Source organism: Botryllus schlosseri, chromosome 6, assembly GCF_051294905.1.
Source record: "Botryllus schlosseri isolate E-star chromosome 6, Bs_hap1, whole genome shotgun sequence".
In the NCBI taxonomy this organism is placed as follows: domain Eukaryota; kingdom Metazoa; phylum Chordata; class Ascidiacea; order Stolidobranchia; family Styelidae; genus Botryllus; species Botryllus schlosseri.
In genome coordinates, this window is record NC_137241.1 from 17932597 (window position 1) to 17950044 (window position 17448).

The window sequence follows — 17448 nt, forward strand, 5'->3', positions numbered from 1 at the left end:
AAAAATAAAAGTAGGTTATCAATCACTTTACAAATTAAGAGGTTTCGCGGACCCCCGGTTGAGAACCACTGCGCTAGTGTGACCTGTGAGAGTGAGCAATCAGCACTCAATTACTGTGCGTTTTACTGAGCCTACATTGTTCTATCACAAATTGACCGCAAACGAAGTGATCGGAGCTCACTGCTTACGTTGTGGTAAACTAGTAGTGAAGTAATCTAATGGCAAAGTATCTCTGTTCTATAGAATGCTCAGTTGCTCATTGTGGTCGGTACCCACCTAAAACAAACCTCTTGTGTGATTTATATTACTCGTCGACCATCGGCGCAGGTATAAATTGTATCTCACGGATGTGTAGATGGCTGGTGCACTGCATCATATAAATTCGTTTCAATTTTCTGAGGTTTTGCATTATTCTATTCTCTATTTTGGCTGATAATTATAGACTGAGGGTATATAGCTGCAGCGATACGACGCCCTTTTGCATGTTTATTTGACTCTATATTCGTCCCTCCATTCAAAATAAATGGCAACTTTCAAGCAGGTATAAAAATGCAATGACGTAATTATGCCTCGTACTGCTAAAAAATGAACCTGACTTGAATTGTGGCTTGACTCGTGACTTGACTTGACTTGACTCGGCTTGACTCGAACCGTTTTCAAAAATCGAGTGACTTGATTTGACTCGAGTCACCGTCAAAAATCTATTGACTTGACTTGACTCGAGTCAAAATCTGCAATAACTCGAGATAACTCGTGACTCGAAGGTAGTGACTTGATCCCAACACTGGTATATATACTGTATAGTCAAACTATGGTGACCACTGGGCTTACCTACTGTAACACTGGCTTTGGTGTTTTAGAGATTGTTCCTGCGATGATTTAGCAGGAACCGACGCATACTTTGAATCATTCGAGCTCGAAGGGCAGTCATGCGGCTCGTGTTGGTATACAGCATTCGCCACAGAACTGTCAGAGGATTCGGATTTTTGGGACGAAATATCTGAAATAACGATCAAGACCGGGGAGTTCACGTCAAGTGCGTATAATATTATAGTCTCATACGCGAGTGCCATCCCACACTTCTGCTCAAATAGAATCTTTGGCCTAACGGTTATTTTCTGAAATGAGTGACAAATGCTATAAATATAATGTGGTGACATCAGTCTATTTTTCCAAATGCATTCGACATCTTATAGTCACAGACATACCTGACCTCTCCAATTTTTTCAATTTTAAATTAATTGTTAAATTACAATACCAAAGTGCATTGGTATATATTCTACTTCAGAAAGCGACTGCCCCGTCGATTACAATCAGCACTTCATGACTAACTATGTAGTTGAAGATCTTCTTCGCCTCAACGTAAGCTGCGAAGTTGAAGAAATTGAGATTGAGTAAGAGACTATAAATGCATTCCCTAAGCACGCAGGCTCTGATAAATAAAATATCAAAAACTAAAATATCAGTTCCCACGCATTAAAGCAGGAGATTCTGCGGTAGATTGATCTAAAGTAAAAAATTTCATTCCGCTTCCCGCAAAATGGTGTTTTCTTGTCGATTTCTTGCTTTTAATATTGTTACCCCCTCCTGAAAATGAAAGAACGCCGGATGTACCAGATCGAGTCTAACTGTATTCGCAATTACGAGAGAAAGCGTCGCCCAACGCCAACAACAAGCTCGCAGAAAGACCGTCGACGATGAAACCTAGGCACAAAATGATTGGCGGAAGCTTTCGATACCGTTATGTCCAGGCGCCGATTAGTCAAGTCCTTGCAGAGCCCAGCGATATACAGCAGAGCCGCAATATACTCAAGTAACAATATTATTGACCTATAAATTTTCGCGCATTGCGCGGCTAGTGACCTGCGCGATGGTTCTTCAATTGCATGTGGCCCTTCGGCCGAATAGGTTGGCCACCCCTGCTGTAGCATGTAGCTATACAGTTACTCACGTATTTTCTTGGCCGTTATACGTATACGTGAGCGATATAACGCCTTTTTGCATGTATATTGAACTTTATATTTGTCATTTGATTCAACATAAATGGCCAATTAATCTGTCTTTCACCCAGCAAACTGCAATGACTTTGCATCATCACTCATACTTCGAAAATTCAGTATGACTTGAATCGTGACTTGACTTGACTTAACTAGACTCGACTTGACTCGACTTGACTCGAGTCACCTCCAAAAAATGAGTGACTTGACTTGACTCGAGTCAAAATGTGCATTGACTCGAAAGGACTCGTGACTCGAACGTAGTGAATTGGTCCCAAGACTCCCAACACTGGCATATATGCAAACTATTTCAGATATATGCTGTACCTAATGCCTATTACCGTGGTTTCGCATTGCGTAAAAACAAGCGCATTTTATTTCACGTAAAGCATGTTGTCGTGCGGATTAGTACAGCTTGGGTATCGGAGGGACGATGAAGTTTTTGTAGCTGATCCCAACTCGCCCGTATCCGACATTTACACAGTGGATGAGGGCTGCGTGTCTAAAATCAAAAAGGGCACCAACAATCAAGTCACTGTAATACGTTATGACAAAGGAGATTGCGGACCGACCATTTCAGTGAGTTGATTTATAGTAAAAACATGAAATAACAAATACTTAATTTGTCTCGCAATCGAATGGGAATTGAAATCATTTATAGAATAATGGGACCCACGAACTGTACACGTACGCCCTGAGGAATAGACGTCCACAGGACGATCCATTCTTGCGTGATACCGATATTGATCGCCGGGTTTACATAGACTTTCGTTTTACGTGCACATACCCGACTCAAGGTGTTGCACAGCTGCCCTTCGGAATCTCCACACTTCGAAGGTAACGTGTGATTTCCTTCGCTGTATTACTATGCATAAGTTATATTCATGTTGCCTATAATTTATAAATGCTGGTTTAAGTAAGTGTTTCTCATTCGACACTAAATATACGCTTTGCAGCTCTATCGCATTGGTGTTACCGAAATCGACACCGCGTGGTGGACCATGGAGAATTTAGCGGCGAGAACAAGAATGGGAGACGTTAGGGACGCACCATGAAGTCCTGATAAAGTTATTAGCTATGTGGTCAACTCAGATGTTCTCAAACTGGGTTCCCCGAACCACTTAGGGACCCGCGGAGTAGTTTTAAAAGTAGTCAGTGAATGGGCAATGAAATATATATAGAAAAACCATGAAGATATAGAATGTTCTTGTAAGATCTGTCTTTACATTAGACCCTTTTCCACTAACTGCACCCTAACTAGTAATGTGGCCATGATCAGGGTTGGGCGAAAGTGATGACCTTTTTTACTAATCGGGTAGCGTTTAGGAAGTACATAGATCAGAATAGTGATTGGGCGAAGGTGATGATCATTTTAGGCATTTATGGACGCATCAAATATATCAAACATCGATTGGGCGAAAGTGAGTCCAAAACCCGGACCATGCGGTTCATATACATTTTTCGGACTAGATCACAATGTGGTGGTTCATAATGATATGCATGTTGAAAGAGATATTCGTTGTGTAAATAAGTGGTAATGTTGACGAAGTTACAGCTATATGTATAGATGTTTTCTCTCACATGTCTGGTTGAAAACCATCAATCCGCTGATTTGGTGCGAAATGATACCTATGACATAGCTGACATATCTCGACTTTTCGAAGTACTTCAAGTAGATTTTGTCTTCTCACGCTACTTCCTTAAGTGGTTATGATTTTACACTAATTCTACTTGACAGCTTGCAGTTTCTTTGGCAAAACTAGGCCTAAAATACTTACTTTTCTCCTTGTAAATCGCTACTTCTACCATATATAAATTTTTGCTGGTGACGTCATATTTTGTGATTCGATTGTTGATACACGATGTTCTTTTGAATGCTCTACCAGTTTCTGACGATTACCTCTGATGAGTGTCAGCCGAAAATATTCGGGTTCATTTCAATATGAATATACTAGTCAATAAATTTATTGAAAAAATTGCATAAATTTTTGTCGTTACTTCTATTTCTACTCGAGTACACACGATGACTACTTTGACCACCTCTGACCAACGGTTAAGATTCGAATTACTGTTGCACAATATCGATCGTGTCTTATCGTTTCACAGGACAATTTCGTACTCGTTGGAAAACGATGAACAGTTGGACGTCACTATGAGCGCGTACAGGGACGCAGACTCTATGAGTGCCTTTTTGCAGAATGACGCTAACGTGACTGTTCCGGATCCTATATGGATCAAGGTTTCTCACAACGGTGGATCTGGCTATATCATTGATGTAAGTACTATGCCTCGCGAATCAGTTCTTACGATGAATACTCAATTCTGGTTGGGTTAGTCGAATCGTTGCGCTCAACCCCAGTTATTATATATCGTAATCGTACCGTAACGGTACCTCTACCGTATTATATACAGTACACACATTTGGGTTGACTGAGATCACTAGCCACGACATGATGACAGGACAGTATAAAATTAAGCAGGGATATTCACGTTCCCTCAATGCCTGGAATGGAAGCCTTACATTTTTACCCGACATGCCTATAGTAATAGTATATGCTACCAGCTAAATATAGTTATGCAGATGATATTCAGCAAATTGCATAGACTTCGTCGAAGAAATGACGTTGATTCATCGAAATAGGCTACATCCACATCGTCGTTTCAGACCGGAACCGGGTGCATTGTAGCCAAATTATCAGATTTTATAACATGGGTTTCAATTTATATTAAGTAAGAAATCTTCAGTAGATGCAACCTGGATTAATCCTTTACGGATAATGGCTACGGACATACGGCGGATGAACACAATGTCCAAATTTAACTTCGAACTAGTTTATAATGACTCGACTAAATTTTTATTTTGTATCCAATCCATATATAGTTCCGTATCATTGCAACTGCAAGTCGTTTCGTATTGGGATTTATGAAAACTCTATAGTTATTTGAGTGTGTAAGTTGAATCAAACGCGACTATATTATGATAATGATCAGATTAATTTACCGGAATTCACTTTCTATTCAGATCCCAACATGCTGGATAGATTTACCTGGTTCCGGAATTCTCACCACGAACTCTCTTTTCCTCATATTCAATGGGTAAAAATTCACGTCTTTTTTTCCAATACATTATCAACTATTGAATAATTGGATAATTTCGTCACCGGGCGACGAAACGGTGGTCCAACAGCTCGTATTACTATTAAAATTATTGACTGGATTGTGGATGTGGAATTAGCGGTCTGGCACTCAACCAAGGGGTTATTATCTATACGTCATCTATATGATAAAGCACCGAATATAACACAGAGACATCTTCATATTCACAGATGTCCAGAGAAGGAGAACAACGGTACGGGAAGTCGCGAAGGGGCCTTTAATGTTTCCACTTGCTCTTCAAATGTGGCGTCGTTTATGTTTTATTCATTCTACCTCGATGATAACACATTAAGCGTCAATTGCGACTTCCAAATATTCGAGGAAACCCCTCCACATTGCCACTCTAGGGTAAGTACTCCAGGTTCATATTTGAGACCATTTTCTATACGCACTTGGCCGACAACGCACATTTCCAGACCCATACGGCCATACCCAATACTCACCTATACAGTTTGAGTGTATATTCAAGGACTGTATAGTCCAGTTGTTCGTGGTCGAGATACAGCCATCTTCTTCATATAGTTGTATATCAATTATATTCTGAAATTCGCTAAAATTCCCAATTCCAATTCCAAATTTCCAATTCCCGGGAGAACCCCGCGCGATGAATCAATGGTAACTTGGGCTGTTCAAGAAATAATTTTCAAGCAGGCCCAAGACGTATGTATGATTGATTGACGTGTTGGATCACCAGGGTCAAAATATTTCAACAAAGTTACGCTTAGGAGTACAGAACTTCATGACACATTTGAATAAAATATTCATTTTATTCCCGAAGCTTTTCGGCTTCTCTATCTCTATCTCTATCTCTATCTCTATATCTCTATATATATATATATATATTTACCTATTAGGCTACTTTGGGAGACAATCGTACTTATTTTTGTAGCAGTTGGGGGACGAAAAAAATAGGGAGACAATTTTGTGTCCCCCTAATTCTTGGCGACATTTTTCCCTCAGTTGTTATCGTCTGTTAAGCAAATCCGTTTGGGACCACGCTCATTAGTCCCTCATTTGCCCCTTACAAAAGAAATCAAGCCATGAAGTAGCAGGAATTTAGAGTTACAATGGCGACATTTTGACCCCTGTATAAACCCCGTATTTTGAAAAGTGGCATTAAGTCGACAACCAATAGGAGGGATTTTCTTCCACTTTTCGCGTGTATAAAATGACACCGCTTTGCATACATGATAGTTTTTGTTTAGGATTCACTCAGTTCGAACCATTCCGGTATATATAGGGATTTTAAGCATTTATACACTGTGTTAAAAAATGACGACACAAAAAATGCTGACAATCATTGTGATGACTCAACATAAGTTCTAGTTGCGATTTTGGTAGACACCGCGGGTAGTACGATTTTAACGTCGACTCCTAATATTTGGGCCCTTATTAGCTCTTAGCATAGGCGAAAAGGCACTACATCATTGTTACATGTTGTTCAACACTCGTGATACACATTGTGAAAAAGAATTACTGCTTTACCTTAATACAGCTCCATCAAATATATGTATTGGTTATAGCATGATAAATATTCTGTAGTATTTCTCGCACCCAATATATTGAGCTGATAGGTCGTTGATTTGCTTGTGTCAAGGCCGCTTGAAGATGCTCTGTCAGTTGCGAGCATAAGGAATATACCTTACGTCAGTTATTCTCAACCTTTTATGTCCTTGCGGACCCCCTTTGGACCGTCTCGAGCCTCCGCGGACACCCGACTTTTATTTCTAATTTAGCTCAAATTATTGTTTCCGCTCAAGCCAGACAATGAACAGTGCGGTACAAAAGATGCATTGCGACATATTGAACAAAGAGGAGAATGATGAAACTACGAAGCGCGGTATTTATTAAGGGTGCCAAATATTATTTCGTGAATGAACAATTATTATTTGAAAATTTTTGCATCTTTTTAATTCTGCTCGCACTATACGCGATTTCATGTAGATAAATGTTTTGATTATTAGGCACCCTTCCTCCACAAAAAATACGCATCATTTATGAAAGTAGGCATCTAAGCGTTGACCATTACCACGCCAAGATGTAAGAAGATATATGAAGTTTGGGCGAGCATGGGTCTCATAGAAGTGTGCCAAAAAGATCGTCAGCGAGAACACATTAGTCGAAAGGGATTGCCCTTATGTTGACCGTAAACTTCGATATAAAAATGTATTTGTACGGGTGCCTAAAGTGCTGGCACATTATATTCATGTCGTGGCAATCTGGACCCCACAGGGCAACTGACATCCCATCCCGAATTATTATTGAACAGTGAAAAAATACCAATTTTGAATCGTGCGCTTCTTTTAGTTTAGTAGCCTGCGTATAGGCGAGTTCAATATCGTTTGATTACATACCGCACAGGAAGTCGGACTGAGAGGATACAAAATTTATAGCAATATACACGCAATTATCAATATTTTATAGACCTAATCAATCATTAATTATACAAACATTTTACCAGGTCCACGTGGTCGCATCTAAATGGAGACTGCATAGGTCAAAAGTGCTACATTCGGTCAAAGTGGCGATCACCGAATAGATATAGGATTCTTAATTGTATCAATGTGAGGCGAGATGCTATGTAACAGTCCCTGGATTTATGGCTTTTATACCTATACAAGAATGATATATTGCTCAGAACGCAGTAGTCAAAGCAGATGAATATAAAATGTGACCTAATATGGCCGCGGGTGTAATCATCCCCTCTCCACATCCACAACAATTTCGTTGCTAGAGAGAGGAGAACAGCACCAACTAGCATAATAAATAACAATATATCTCGTAATTTTCGAATTATACGCAAGGTCCAACGGACTATGTGACCCCAAACAGCTTTCCATACTTTCGTAAGTTTGTTTTATTCCATAAATTATTGTAATCACCCTATCATCGTCACCAGAAACACATATCTGAGTCGAAAACGCCTGACATCAATCAAGCGTATACGTTTTACATTAAATTCAACTACGTAGCTCATGTCATCCGCTCATACCATGCAGGAGTGTTGATAGAAAAATCGAGCTGGTTTATTCGTCATCACATACACGGATAAAATGACTCTGCAAAAGCTAACATAAACAAATAATTATGATCAGGCTGAAATGTGGCAACATAGGATTGAAAAGCAGCCAAGTGCAAGTAGTAAATTAGTTGACTTGTTTTTGTCATTTCATAACGTCACAATGCTGAGGCAGGAGAGCGTCAAATCAAACACTTATCAAACATATTATGGTATCAGCTAGGGATGGTGTGAACGTGAGGTTCACGTTCGCGTTCTGTGTGTGAACTTCGGAAATTTAGAGGTTCGCGTTCACAACAGAACCTTGGTAGGTTCTGCACTGTGAACCTTTTTCATATATTGCAATTTTCACTTCATTATAACATCATTGGTTCAAATCTATTGCATTTCAACTGCGGGCCACTCCATGCATGGCGCTGGCAGCATTCAAAATCAACACTAAACGAGCATGCACCTTGACAATCTCATATGTTTTACTTGCTTTGTTACAAAAGTTTGCGCGAATTATCCAGTTTTCCGTTTGTGAATATTTAGTGACTTTCTGCTGTGAGCTTGACCCGCAATCACACAAAATATCACGAGCGAAATACGTAGTCAGCGAAGGATACTTATTCAACCAATCGTTAAGATTGATATCGTTTTCTGATGTAAAAATTCGAGAAGGCGTATGGGGTCACTTTGGACTTCATATCTTTACTGCATCATTAAAACCAAATCTGTGCGATTGAGGAGTTGGCTACTGTTGTATAACTTCTTAATGAGGTAATATCGGTAGCAAATATAGAAACCCATTTTACACTCTGATCAATATCAATGTAGCAATACTCAGACACCGAATACATTGTCCGGTCTGGCCTAGACCGATAAGGGATAAGCGTATATTCCCTGGTAAGTCCTCTTCAAAATTGTTGGCAAAGCGACGAAAGATATTGATTTTATGGTAGTATAATATCCTTTGATTGCCTCAGTTGATACATATAGCGACGTTTAAAACGCCAATATGTACTTCAGAATTGTTGCATTATGTGGCCCAAGTCGTCGCTAGGTATTGTGTACATTAATATAGGCTATAACTTCATTGAAAGATAGGGTTGGAATTAGCAATATGACGTCACGTGACGTCATGAGGTTCACGTTCGTGTTCACACAGAACCTTTTAAAAAGGTTCGCGTTCACACGAACCTGAACCTTTCAGGGGTTCACACCATCCCTAGTATCAGCTTTAAATACCAGAGGATCGAATTCGCACAATGCGTCGGTTACAACGCTCAGTATAGGCTTACAGCCCACAATTCTACATTGTATACGTTGCACTAACTAATAATTTCCACGAGTACAGATATTTTAGTTTCCCTATTATAAAACACGGTAAGAAGCAGTCAGATTCGGGTATCAATTACGACCCCGTCAGTTCAAGCCAAGGCAAGGCAACACTACATATATTGACTGACTGATGTTGAAGAGATCAGAGCGTATAACGTCATCATCGTTGCTCATTATGGCAGACTAGGGAGTGATATTCACATTTGCGTCTGATTATATGAAGCCTCCGCAGTCCGCATTGAACAGCTCGACGGCAAATTCATTGGAGTGAGTTCCCAGCTATCTTGACGTCTCGATTGTTTGTAGTGGCTGAAAAATAATGCAGCGATGTAGTGCCAAATTGGTAACTACATGCACAGTACACTCGCGTTTGGAGATGATACACAACTTCAGTAAATTTCAAAACAAAAATGCAGCATGATAAGTTGCTTCATCAAGATTGAGCTACTGAACGGCGGGCCTATATGCAAAAATTTGGGTGGATTCACAAAATTGATCATGAAATCCGAACCCCGGGACTTGTACCAACGCCTAACGTACCGCCAGATTCTGCGTTTCAATGCTCAACCAACTGAGCTAATTTGACGGCGACTGCGATGGGATATCATAGTTTAATTATCCCGAGTGTTCTCGATTTCTCATCTGAGAAAAGAGAAAACTGGTATTCATTTGGCCGTGACGCCATTTCTAATCCTTATTATGTTATAGTGATCGCTTGACCGAATTCTCAGCTGTATCATCTATCGAAAGAGTCCTGAGTGACGTGTTTACCTTATGCAGTTATCAAGTAATGAACTCAGACGTACATGCGATTTGAGCGTGCGTGTTGCGGTTTGCGTAAGATGACTCACACCGCGTGTCGATTACACAACGCGGCAGCCACTTCACAGTCACTAAGCTATTGTTTTTGTGATCAATGATAACTAATGATAACGAATAAAGTATTGTTATCCATGGCATTAGACATCTAGCAAATCTGCCAATTCGAAAGACAATCATAATACAGGGTATATTGTCTCACATAGGTGACACGCGGGCGTCGTTTCTACGCAGTATAAGTGATGTTTCTTTCATATCAATATGAAAGGCAATACACATCACCACGTGCGATTTATTGGCGTCATGATCGGCATACGTCCTTTCCTATCCAGAACTTATGATATCGCTGTTTATGGCGCGTTATTATATACACCAGTCAGCTAAATTACGGCAAAGTCTGCGGGCTCATTTGTACGGCCTCACCAGTCACGTTGGCAATTTTTTGCTACGCCAGTGTCCAATAGATTGATAGTAATGAATTCTTTTGAATTGCAGCTATCTTGTACAATTTGCAAGTGCCTAAAAGTCTCATAAAAGCAAATATGTTGCCATGGCGGACGGGCATTTGTAAAAATTCAATCATGCCTGCCGACATCGTTAGCCGCGTAATGTTTTGCCGTATAGAACCTACACTTTTAACAGGTTTTATCATCATAAAATAGCTTATAAATGGCTGGGTACATGTGTGTCGATAGAAGCCATCCACAGCACAGTACTGCAACATCATAAGACCATCATAACGCATTATATCTCCGATTAGGTGAAGCGTGTTCAGGGAAGACTTTGCATGTCTGGTCTTACCGACACGCGCAAAATTCGTTTTTCTGTATTCAACCAGCATTTGAACAGGTTATACGCTGCTCGCGTATATGATATATAGCTTGATGTACGCGTATTGATAAAAATTATCATTACAAAAAGACTGTAACCGTCTATGATCGGTACAACGCCAGATATCTTAGATCAAAGGAGGCGTGTTAGTGAACAATTGCGTCCGTCTCACGACCGAGACAATCGTATCGATCAGGCATAGGCCACACACTGGATTTTAAAAAGAATCAATGAAACGAAAATGCAGATGTTATCGTAACTATATACTCTCTCAAACAGCGTTTAAATACGATTTATCAATATTTAGAAACTATCTAGTTGAACTATTTGAAATTAATCGGGAAACAATATAAAGTTAACGCGAAATATAAAGTTAGCGTGAAATATAACACAACAGAAGAGAAATGCATTCTTTACTCAATACTCACTTTTTGTCATGGAAATGGAGTCGGCGTGGCGATCCATTTTTACACGCTATTTGTACGCAGAATTCAGCAGCTATGTAGAATACTCTTCAATACGCACAACGGATCGTTCGATGAAAACACTGATTGGGAAGTAACTCCATCACGCATGGCATGTTTGCATCTTAAACTTTTCTTATGAGATTCGTGTTTACAGGATTCATGCTAATATACTTGTCATGAAACTTGGGGGTCATGAGCTGCTAATAACATCATCTTCATCATTCTACATCATCTGCTATTACATCTTCCAAAGTAACGTCCATTTACTATAACCTGCTAAAGTGCTAAAACGCTGAAACTAATCCTTCAGTCACTCGGTGACAGCGGACATGAGACCTTACCAGTTGATGGCACGCAATTGGTCGCACGTACGTATACAACACTAAAGTCATCGACCTAATTCAACATTGTGAATTGCGCCTATCTCTGTAAGTAAGGTGGCATGTTAAATTTTTTGTGATAAAAGTAGGCTATTCATAAGCTACTGATCGATCTGTATATTCTGCGAATTCGGTAGCCTTTGGGAGACAAAAACCGACTTTTCAAACGCCAATACCGGGCCAACCCCGGGTCCCAAGCCGTTGAATCGGATATCATCGCGTTCAGTTCGACGAGAGGAAAACGGGGATAACTTTGTCGAACCCCTAGGACCAGCGGTTGTCGATCGGTATTTCGATGTCTGTTCTGATACCGACCGATCGAAAAACCAATTGCGTAACCCGTATTGGCGTACCATCACGGGTTTTTGGAAGAAAACTTTTTCTACGCGTCCCAGCCCCATTTCCCGGGCATCGTTGGAATCGTAATCGAATTACGCGTCTGCCGGTACCAAATTTATCCGGCTACGATATTCGGTTGGCGAGAAATCGGTGATTAAAAAAACTGTGAAAAAAGCGCTATACACTGTTTTTTGAAGGCCGATCCCAAGTCGGCTGAAAGTCCGATACGATCGTATCGGGTATCGGTCTACGCGGGGCCCGAAGACGAACGCAGCGGTACCTCGTATGGCCCAGTGGTGTGAACGACCGAGACGGAACCTCGGATAGCCCGCCTATGAAAAACGTGAACTTCTCGGATGATCCACCGATCCAGGATAATCCGAGGATTATAATCGAAAAACTCACATAACTCCGCTTTTACTAGTCGGAATTGAGTCAAATTTGTTTTGCATCGTCTTTGAAAACAGCTCAACAATTTCATGGGGTTGGCAGAAAAATTTGATTTTTTTAAAAATTTTACCTAATAAATTAAAAATTCTAATTTGATCTGCGGAGTCCTATGCTTGTTAGAATTGAACCAAATTTGGTGTGCAGTGTTTTTTTAGAGTAAGCTGACAATTTAATAAGTGAATGGCTGGAATCCGGAATTATTTTTTATGACATTTATGATCAGTGCGGGATTTGAAGCACAGGCCTGCAGACATGGGCGGAGCCTGGAGCCTATTAAATCATATTACGTCGCGTGCAATACCTCGGTTACAATGATGATGACCCCATCAAGCGCCAAGGTAATCAAGGAGGTTCGCAATTCGAAATGAAGATAGGTTGGGATTGGTTTATACAGGGTTTGACGCTTTGGCCATGTTGATAATTGTAATTATAATTGATCGGGCAGGGTCATTACCCGTAACATTTATGATACCTTACAAAACGCGTATTCAAAGGAGTATTGGCGACAAATATAGCTTTAGTTACGAAATTACACATGAATGAAATCTATCGGTATCAAGGTCAATATTACATGACTTCATTATTTCGAATCTGGTTTTACTGGTGGATGGCTGCATCAACAAACCCACTCTGACTGTTTTAGTATAGATTAGTGAAGATGCATTCGACTCCGAGCCGGTAAATCTAGGTTAATGTGTTTCAACTGCGAAAGTATGAACAGTGAACATAGACGATATCAGATCGATGCGATTCATGAAAGCAATTCTCACGCCGCAATATAGCGTACCGCAACAATTTTGGTCGTTATTGTTTGATATTCACGGTGCTCGACTACATTGTTCACATTTTACACCATGCCGATGTTTTTTATGCCATATTTACCTTCATAAGACAACGATTACGCGAATGAGATGCTACGTAGAAGCCGAGATAAACCTTTATTACCTTAGTACAAATTCTGGAGTCGACCTCGGTCGGACCCGAAACCGCAACCAGCTGGTCTTGCGGTTGTGGATTATTCCACTATACGCTATCTCGCCACGCTCTCACTAGCGAGCATGATTGAATTGGAGATCTAGGCGTGTCTATGAATGCGGCGAATGTTCGGTTAGGTTTGCTGGATTTCCCGCTGCGTAGAAGCCGAGGCCAGTGAAATGCAAATTTCGGTCATTTTTGAAATAATAGTATTTACGGTGACCAATTTCGTCACACCGACATGACCAAAAATCGTGTTCCATTTATGCCTGAAGAGGCAGGGATGTCCCTTAGACTTGTTTTGATCTTGACAAGGGCCTACATCGCCAGTAAATGAAAGAAATTGATGACACATATTAGCTGTAAATTAGTCCACTTCATTGAAATAGACACGTTAAAACGATGGTGAGATAATTTTCCAATAGAGTAGTTTACACACTGAAATTCACGACCACAATAAGCACGCAAAATACGGGTAAATATATTTTTCAAGTGATAGTCAATATCTATATTCTTCATCGGTCCAAGGTGGATTCCTTCACGCTACAATTTGATATTTATGATATTCTATCATTTGCTCTGCAGCACTCCTATAGTACTCTTACAGGCGGATTATAAGACTAATTGGCATCGTGACGGATCTTATTCCTATCAAAAGTCATCGTCCTTTTTTCATGTCATCCTCCACATTCGGTGAATACCATCTAATAACTAATTGTATCCATATATCGTGTTAAATCACCAATGTTTTTTATTACTTTATGACAAGAAGGGGGTTCTGGTGATATTGAAAGACCAGAAAATATCTAATGTGCTTTATAAGCTCAGTGGGTTACCATTTCGTTTCCCTGAAGCTCGCAAAGTTTCCAGCACATACACAGCTCTAGTATCAACGCCTAAGTGAAGTACCATAAATGCTTTTTCAACTCATAAATACCATTCATTGGCATAGCCCATTCTCAATTGCAATCGGCATCATTTACGCCCTGGATCAGTCAATGTCAAGTGGCAGAGAAATATTCGAACGCTGAGTTGCTGAGGAATGCAATTGATGTCTCTGTGGATGAGATTTTAGGAATGGCGACTTTGCAATCAGTAAAAACTTCGAATCAAGGCAGAGAGACATCGGTGTGCCCTGCATAACTGGGATTGATTTCATGAAATCTAAATTGGTCCGACAAAAATACATGTTACTATCACTGGAGAAATATATTTACCCGTATTTTACCTGCTTGTCAGCTCATTTCATTTTCGTCGTCCTTAATTTCAAAAAATTATCCCACCACCCTTTAATGGAGTTATTTTAATGAAGTGGACTAATTTCCAGCTAATCCGTAACGATTTGAAGCGGCTTTAACATGACGAGAGTCTGAGATAGGAGGTAGAGACATGTTAAAGTGGTCTTTATTCGAAGGTTTCTGTCTTGCAGCACTAGTAATAATTGATCAAAAAGTGTGCCTTACGTTAAGCCGAAAATCGCCTTATACCTGCTAATACACTCCAAGTCCATGAAACAAGAAGCTTCCGATGGATATTAGGGTCGATTATAATAAATGAATATATTTATTATTTTATGGTAACTGAGATCTGCTATCGCAGCAAGGTAGCTATTGAATGTCGTAGTTATTTGCATACTAGCCGTAGAGAACTGGTGATCTAATCTGCAGCATGGCCAACTGTAGCTTCTTATAAAGACACATGTTCCGTATTTTCACTGCAGTTTTCAAACGCAAATATGTGCGTGGTGAAATGGCGTGGTCATTGGTATAATCCACAGCTGCAACACCAATGGGTTGTTGGTTCGAGTCCGGCTGAGGACGACACGAGAATTCCTACCCAAGTGTTGGAGGTTTATCTAGACTCCTCGTCGTCATGTGATCCGCGTAAGCGGTGATTTATAAAAGCCTAGGAGTGGGCTGTGCTAGAAGTCGGTGAATACGGAATCAAAAAATGAATATAGGCATACTCTAAAACTATCAAATTAGTCAAAACACCATGAATAAAAAACTAACAAACGGCGAATTATATATCGCGATCATCGATATCGTACAAGGATGACGTCGTGGATTTCAAATAGTGACGTCATAAGTGATTGTCATTGGTAAATGACTCTTTTGACGAAACCGGTTCCCGAACCTTGTCATATAATACGACGTCAATGTCCACCTAAGTTCAGTAACAGCAATGGTCATGGTCTGGTAATTCAAAATGGCGAATTGTCTCCCTAAGTAACAAATGTCCACTAAAGTGGTCTATTAGATATTGCAAAAGTTGGGAAAAATTAGGGCGACCGCAGTTGGAGGACATTTCGTGTATATTCTAAACGCTGCGATATAAACCGCAAATCACCAGTGACAAAGCGCGGAATCGATATTCCAAAACCAATCGAGTTATTTCAAGCCGCCTAGCTTGTCTCCTTCTGTTGGCGATAATTGTCGCCCAACTGCTTCAAAACAGGAATGTCCACCGAAGTAGTCTAATAGGTAAATATATATATATATATATATATATATCTCTATGCCAACGCTTCAATTCTCTCGTTTTCCTAACTTTGTATATTTTCTGTGTGACGTCATAATTAACGATATATATTGTTGCTGAACATAGTTATTCGAATCCTCGCATTATTGCTGACGATATTCCCCTGACGAGGGTCAGCCGAAAAGCTTCGGGAATAAAATGAATATTTTATTCAAATGCTTCAACAAAGTTGTGGCGTGTAACAGATCCGTTGTGGCGTTGTGAACTCAGATGACTTCACAATATCCAAGACAGACCCATAGCTGGCCGCAGTAATGACATATCCATTCGCAATGAATCCGTATGACGTCACGTCATTGTTGAATTTTGTTGCCCTACCCAAAATTTAATCTTGGCTATGTTGATGTTTGCCGAATGGCAAGTCAAGTTGCAACGTAAAACGCCTTACAAAAATTGAAAGTAAATATAAGCTATTTTGCGTCGTTTTATATATGTAGACTTGCGGTCAAACCAGTGTGGGCACAAGTGACAGCGATTCTGATGAAATACGACGTAGGCGAAATATGCCTGCTACAATTGCCTTGAGTTTGGAACCTGTGATTCGAGAGTGTGATGAGGTGGGATTATGCTTATCCAACACATTGGAATTAATCATAATCAATTTTATCTCTCTCTCTCTGAAAGATAAACAAACAGAGATGTGATTGTGATCAAATATGCGGTTGCGATAGTTACGGTGAGCCTGGTTGCTTCTGTCACCAAGGATACACGTATGACGAAGAAAAACGTAAATGCATGCAATGATATCTCACAATACCGATTTGTTTTAGTGTACATGGGTGCATGACAGTCTATATCAATGACAACGAAATTATACCGTATGATTAATAGTTTCGTACAAATATATTTAACATTGGCATCTCTTCAGTGTGTTTTGTCTTGAATTGACGAGTGTATATGTATACTTTGACAGGTTGAGGACTTTTACATCTTCTTTGTTAAATTATTGGCAAAATAGACAACTTTATCATATTTATATTGCACTGCATTAAGAAAGGAGGAGAGGCGCTACCAGAAAATAGATTGTAAAGGAATATAGCCTAATACTCTGCGGTGGCCATGGTCACGACAGGGACATCTGTAGATTCTGATTCTGATTAGTAATCTTGGTATTATTATATATGAAGTCATTTTGAGATGTTTTTCCCAAC

At 40.0% G+C, this 17448-nt stretch overlaps 1 protein-coding gene across 1 annotated transcript in view; it reads left to right on the forward strand.

Annotated features, from left to right (window-relative positions):
- Positions 1-17160, forward strand: part of LOC145441299 (uncharacterized) — a 33751-nt gene extending 16591 nt beyond the window's left edge. Inside the window, exons 5-13 of the mRNA XM_080319122.1 lie at positions 861-1036; positions 1289-1394; positions 2387-2576; positions 2659-2834; positions 4104-4272; positions 5020-5093; positions 5324-5501; positions 16735-16854; positions 16922-17160. Coding sequence (XP_080175248.1) covers positions 861-1036; positions 1289-1394; positions 2387-2576; positions 2659-2834; positions 4104-4272; positions 5020-5093; positions 5324-5501; positions 16735-16854; positions 16922-17041 — 1309 coding nt within the window. The 3' untranslated portion in view covers positions 17042-17160. The remainder of the gene's footprint in view (positions 1-860; positions 1037-1288; positions 1395-2386; positions 2577-2658; positions 2835-4103; positions 4273-5019; positions 5094-5323; positions 5502-16734; positions 16855-16921) is intronic.
- The last annotated feature ends 288 nt before the right edge of the window (positions 17161-17448 follow it).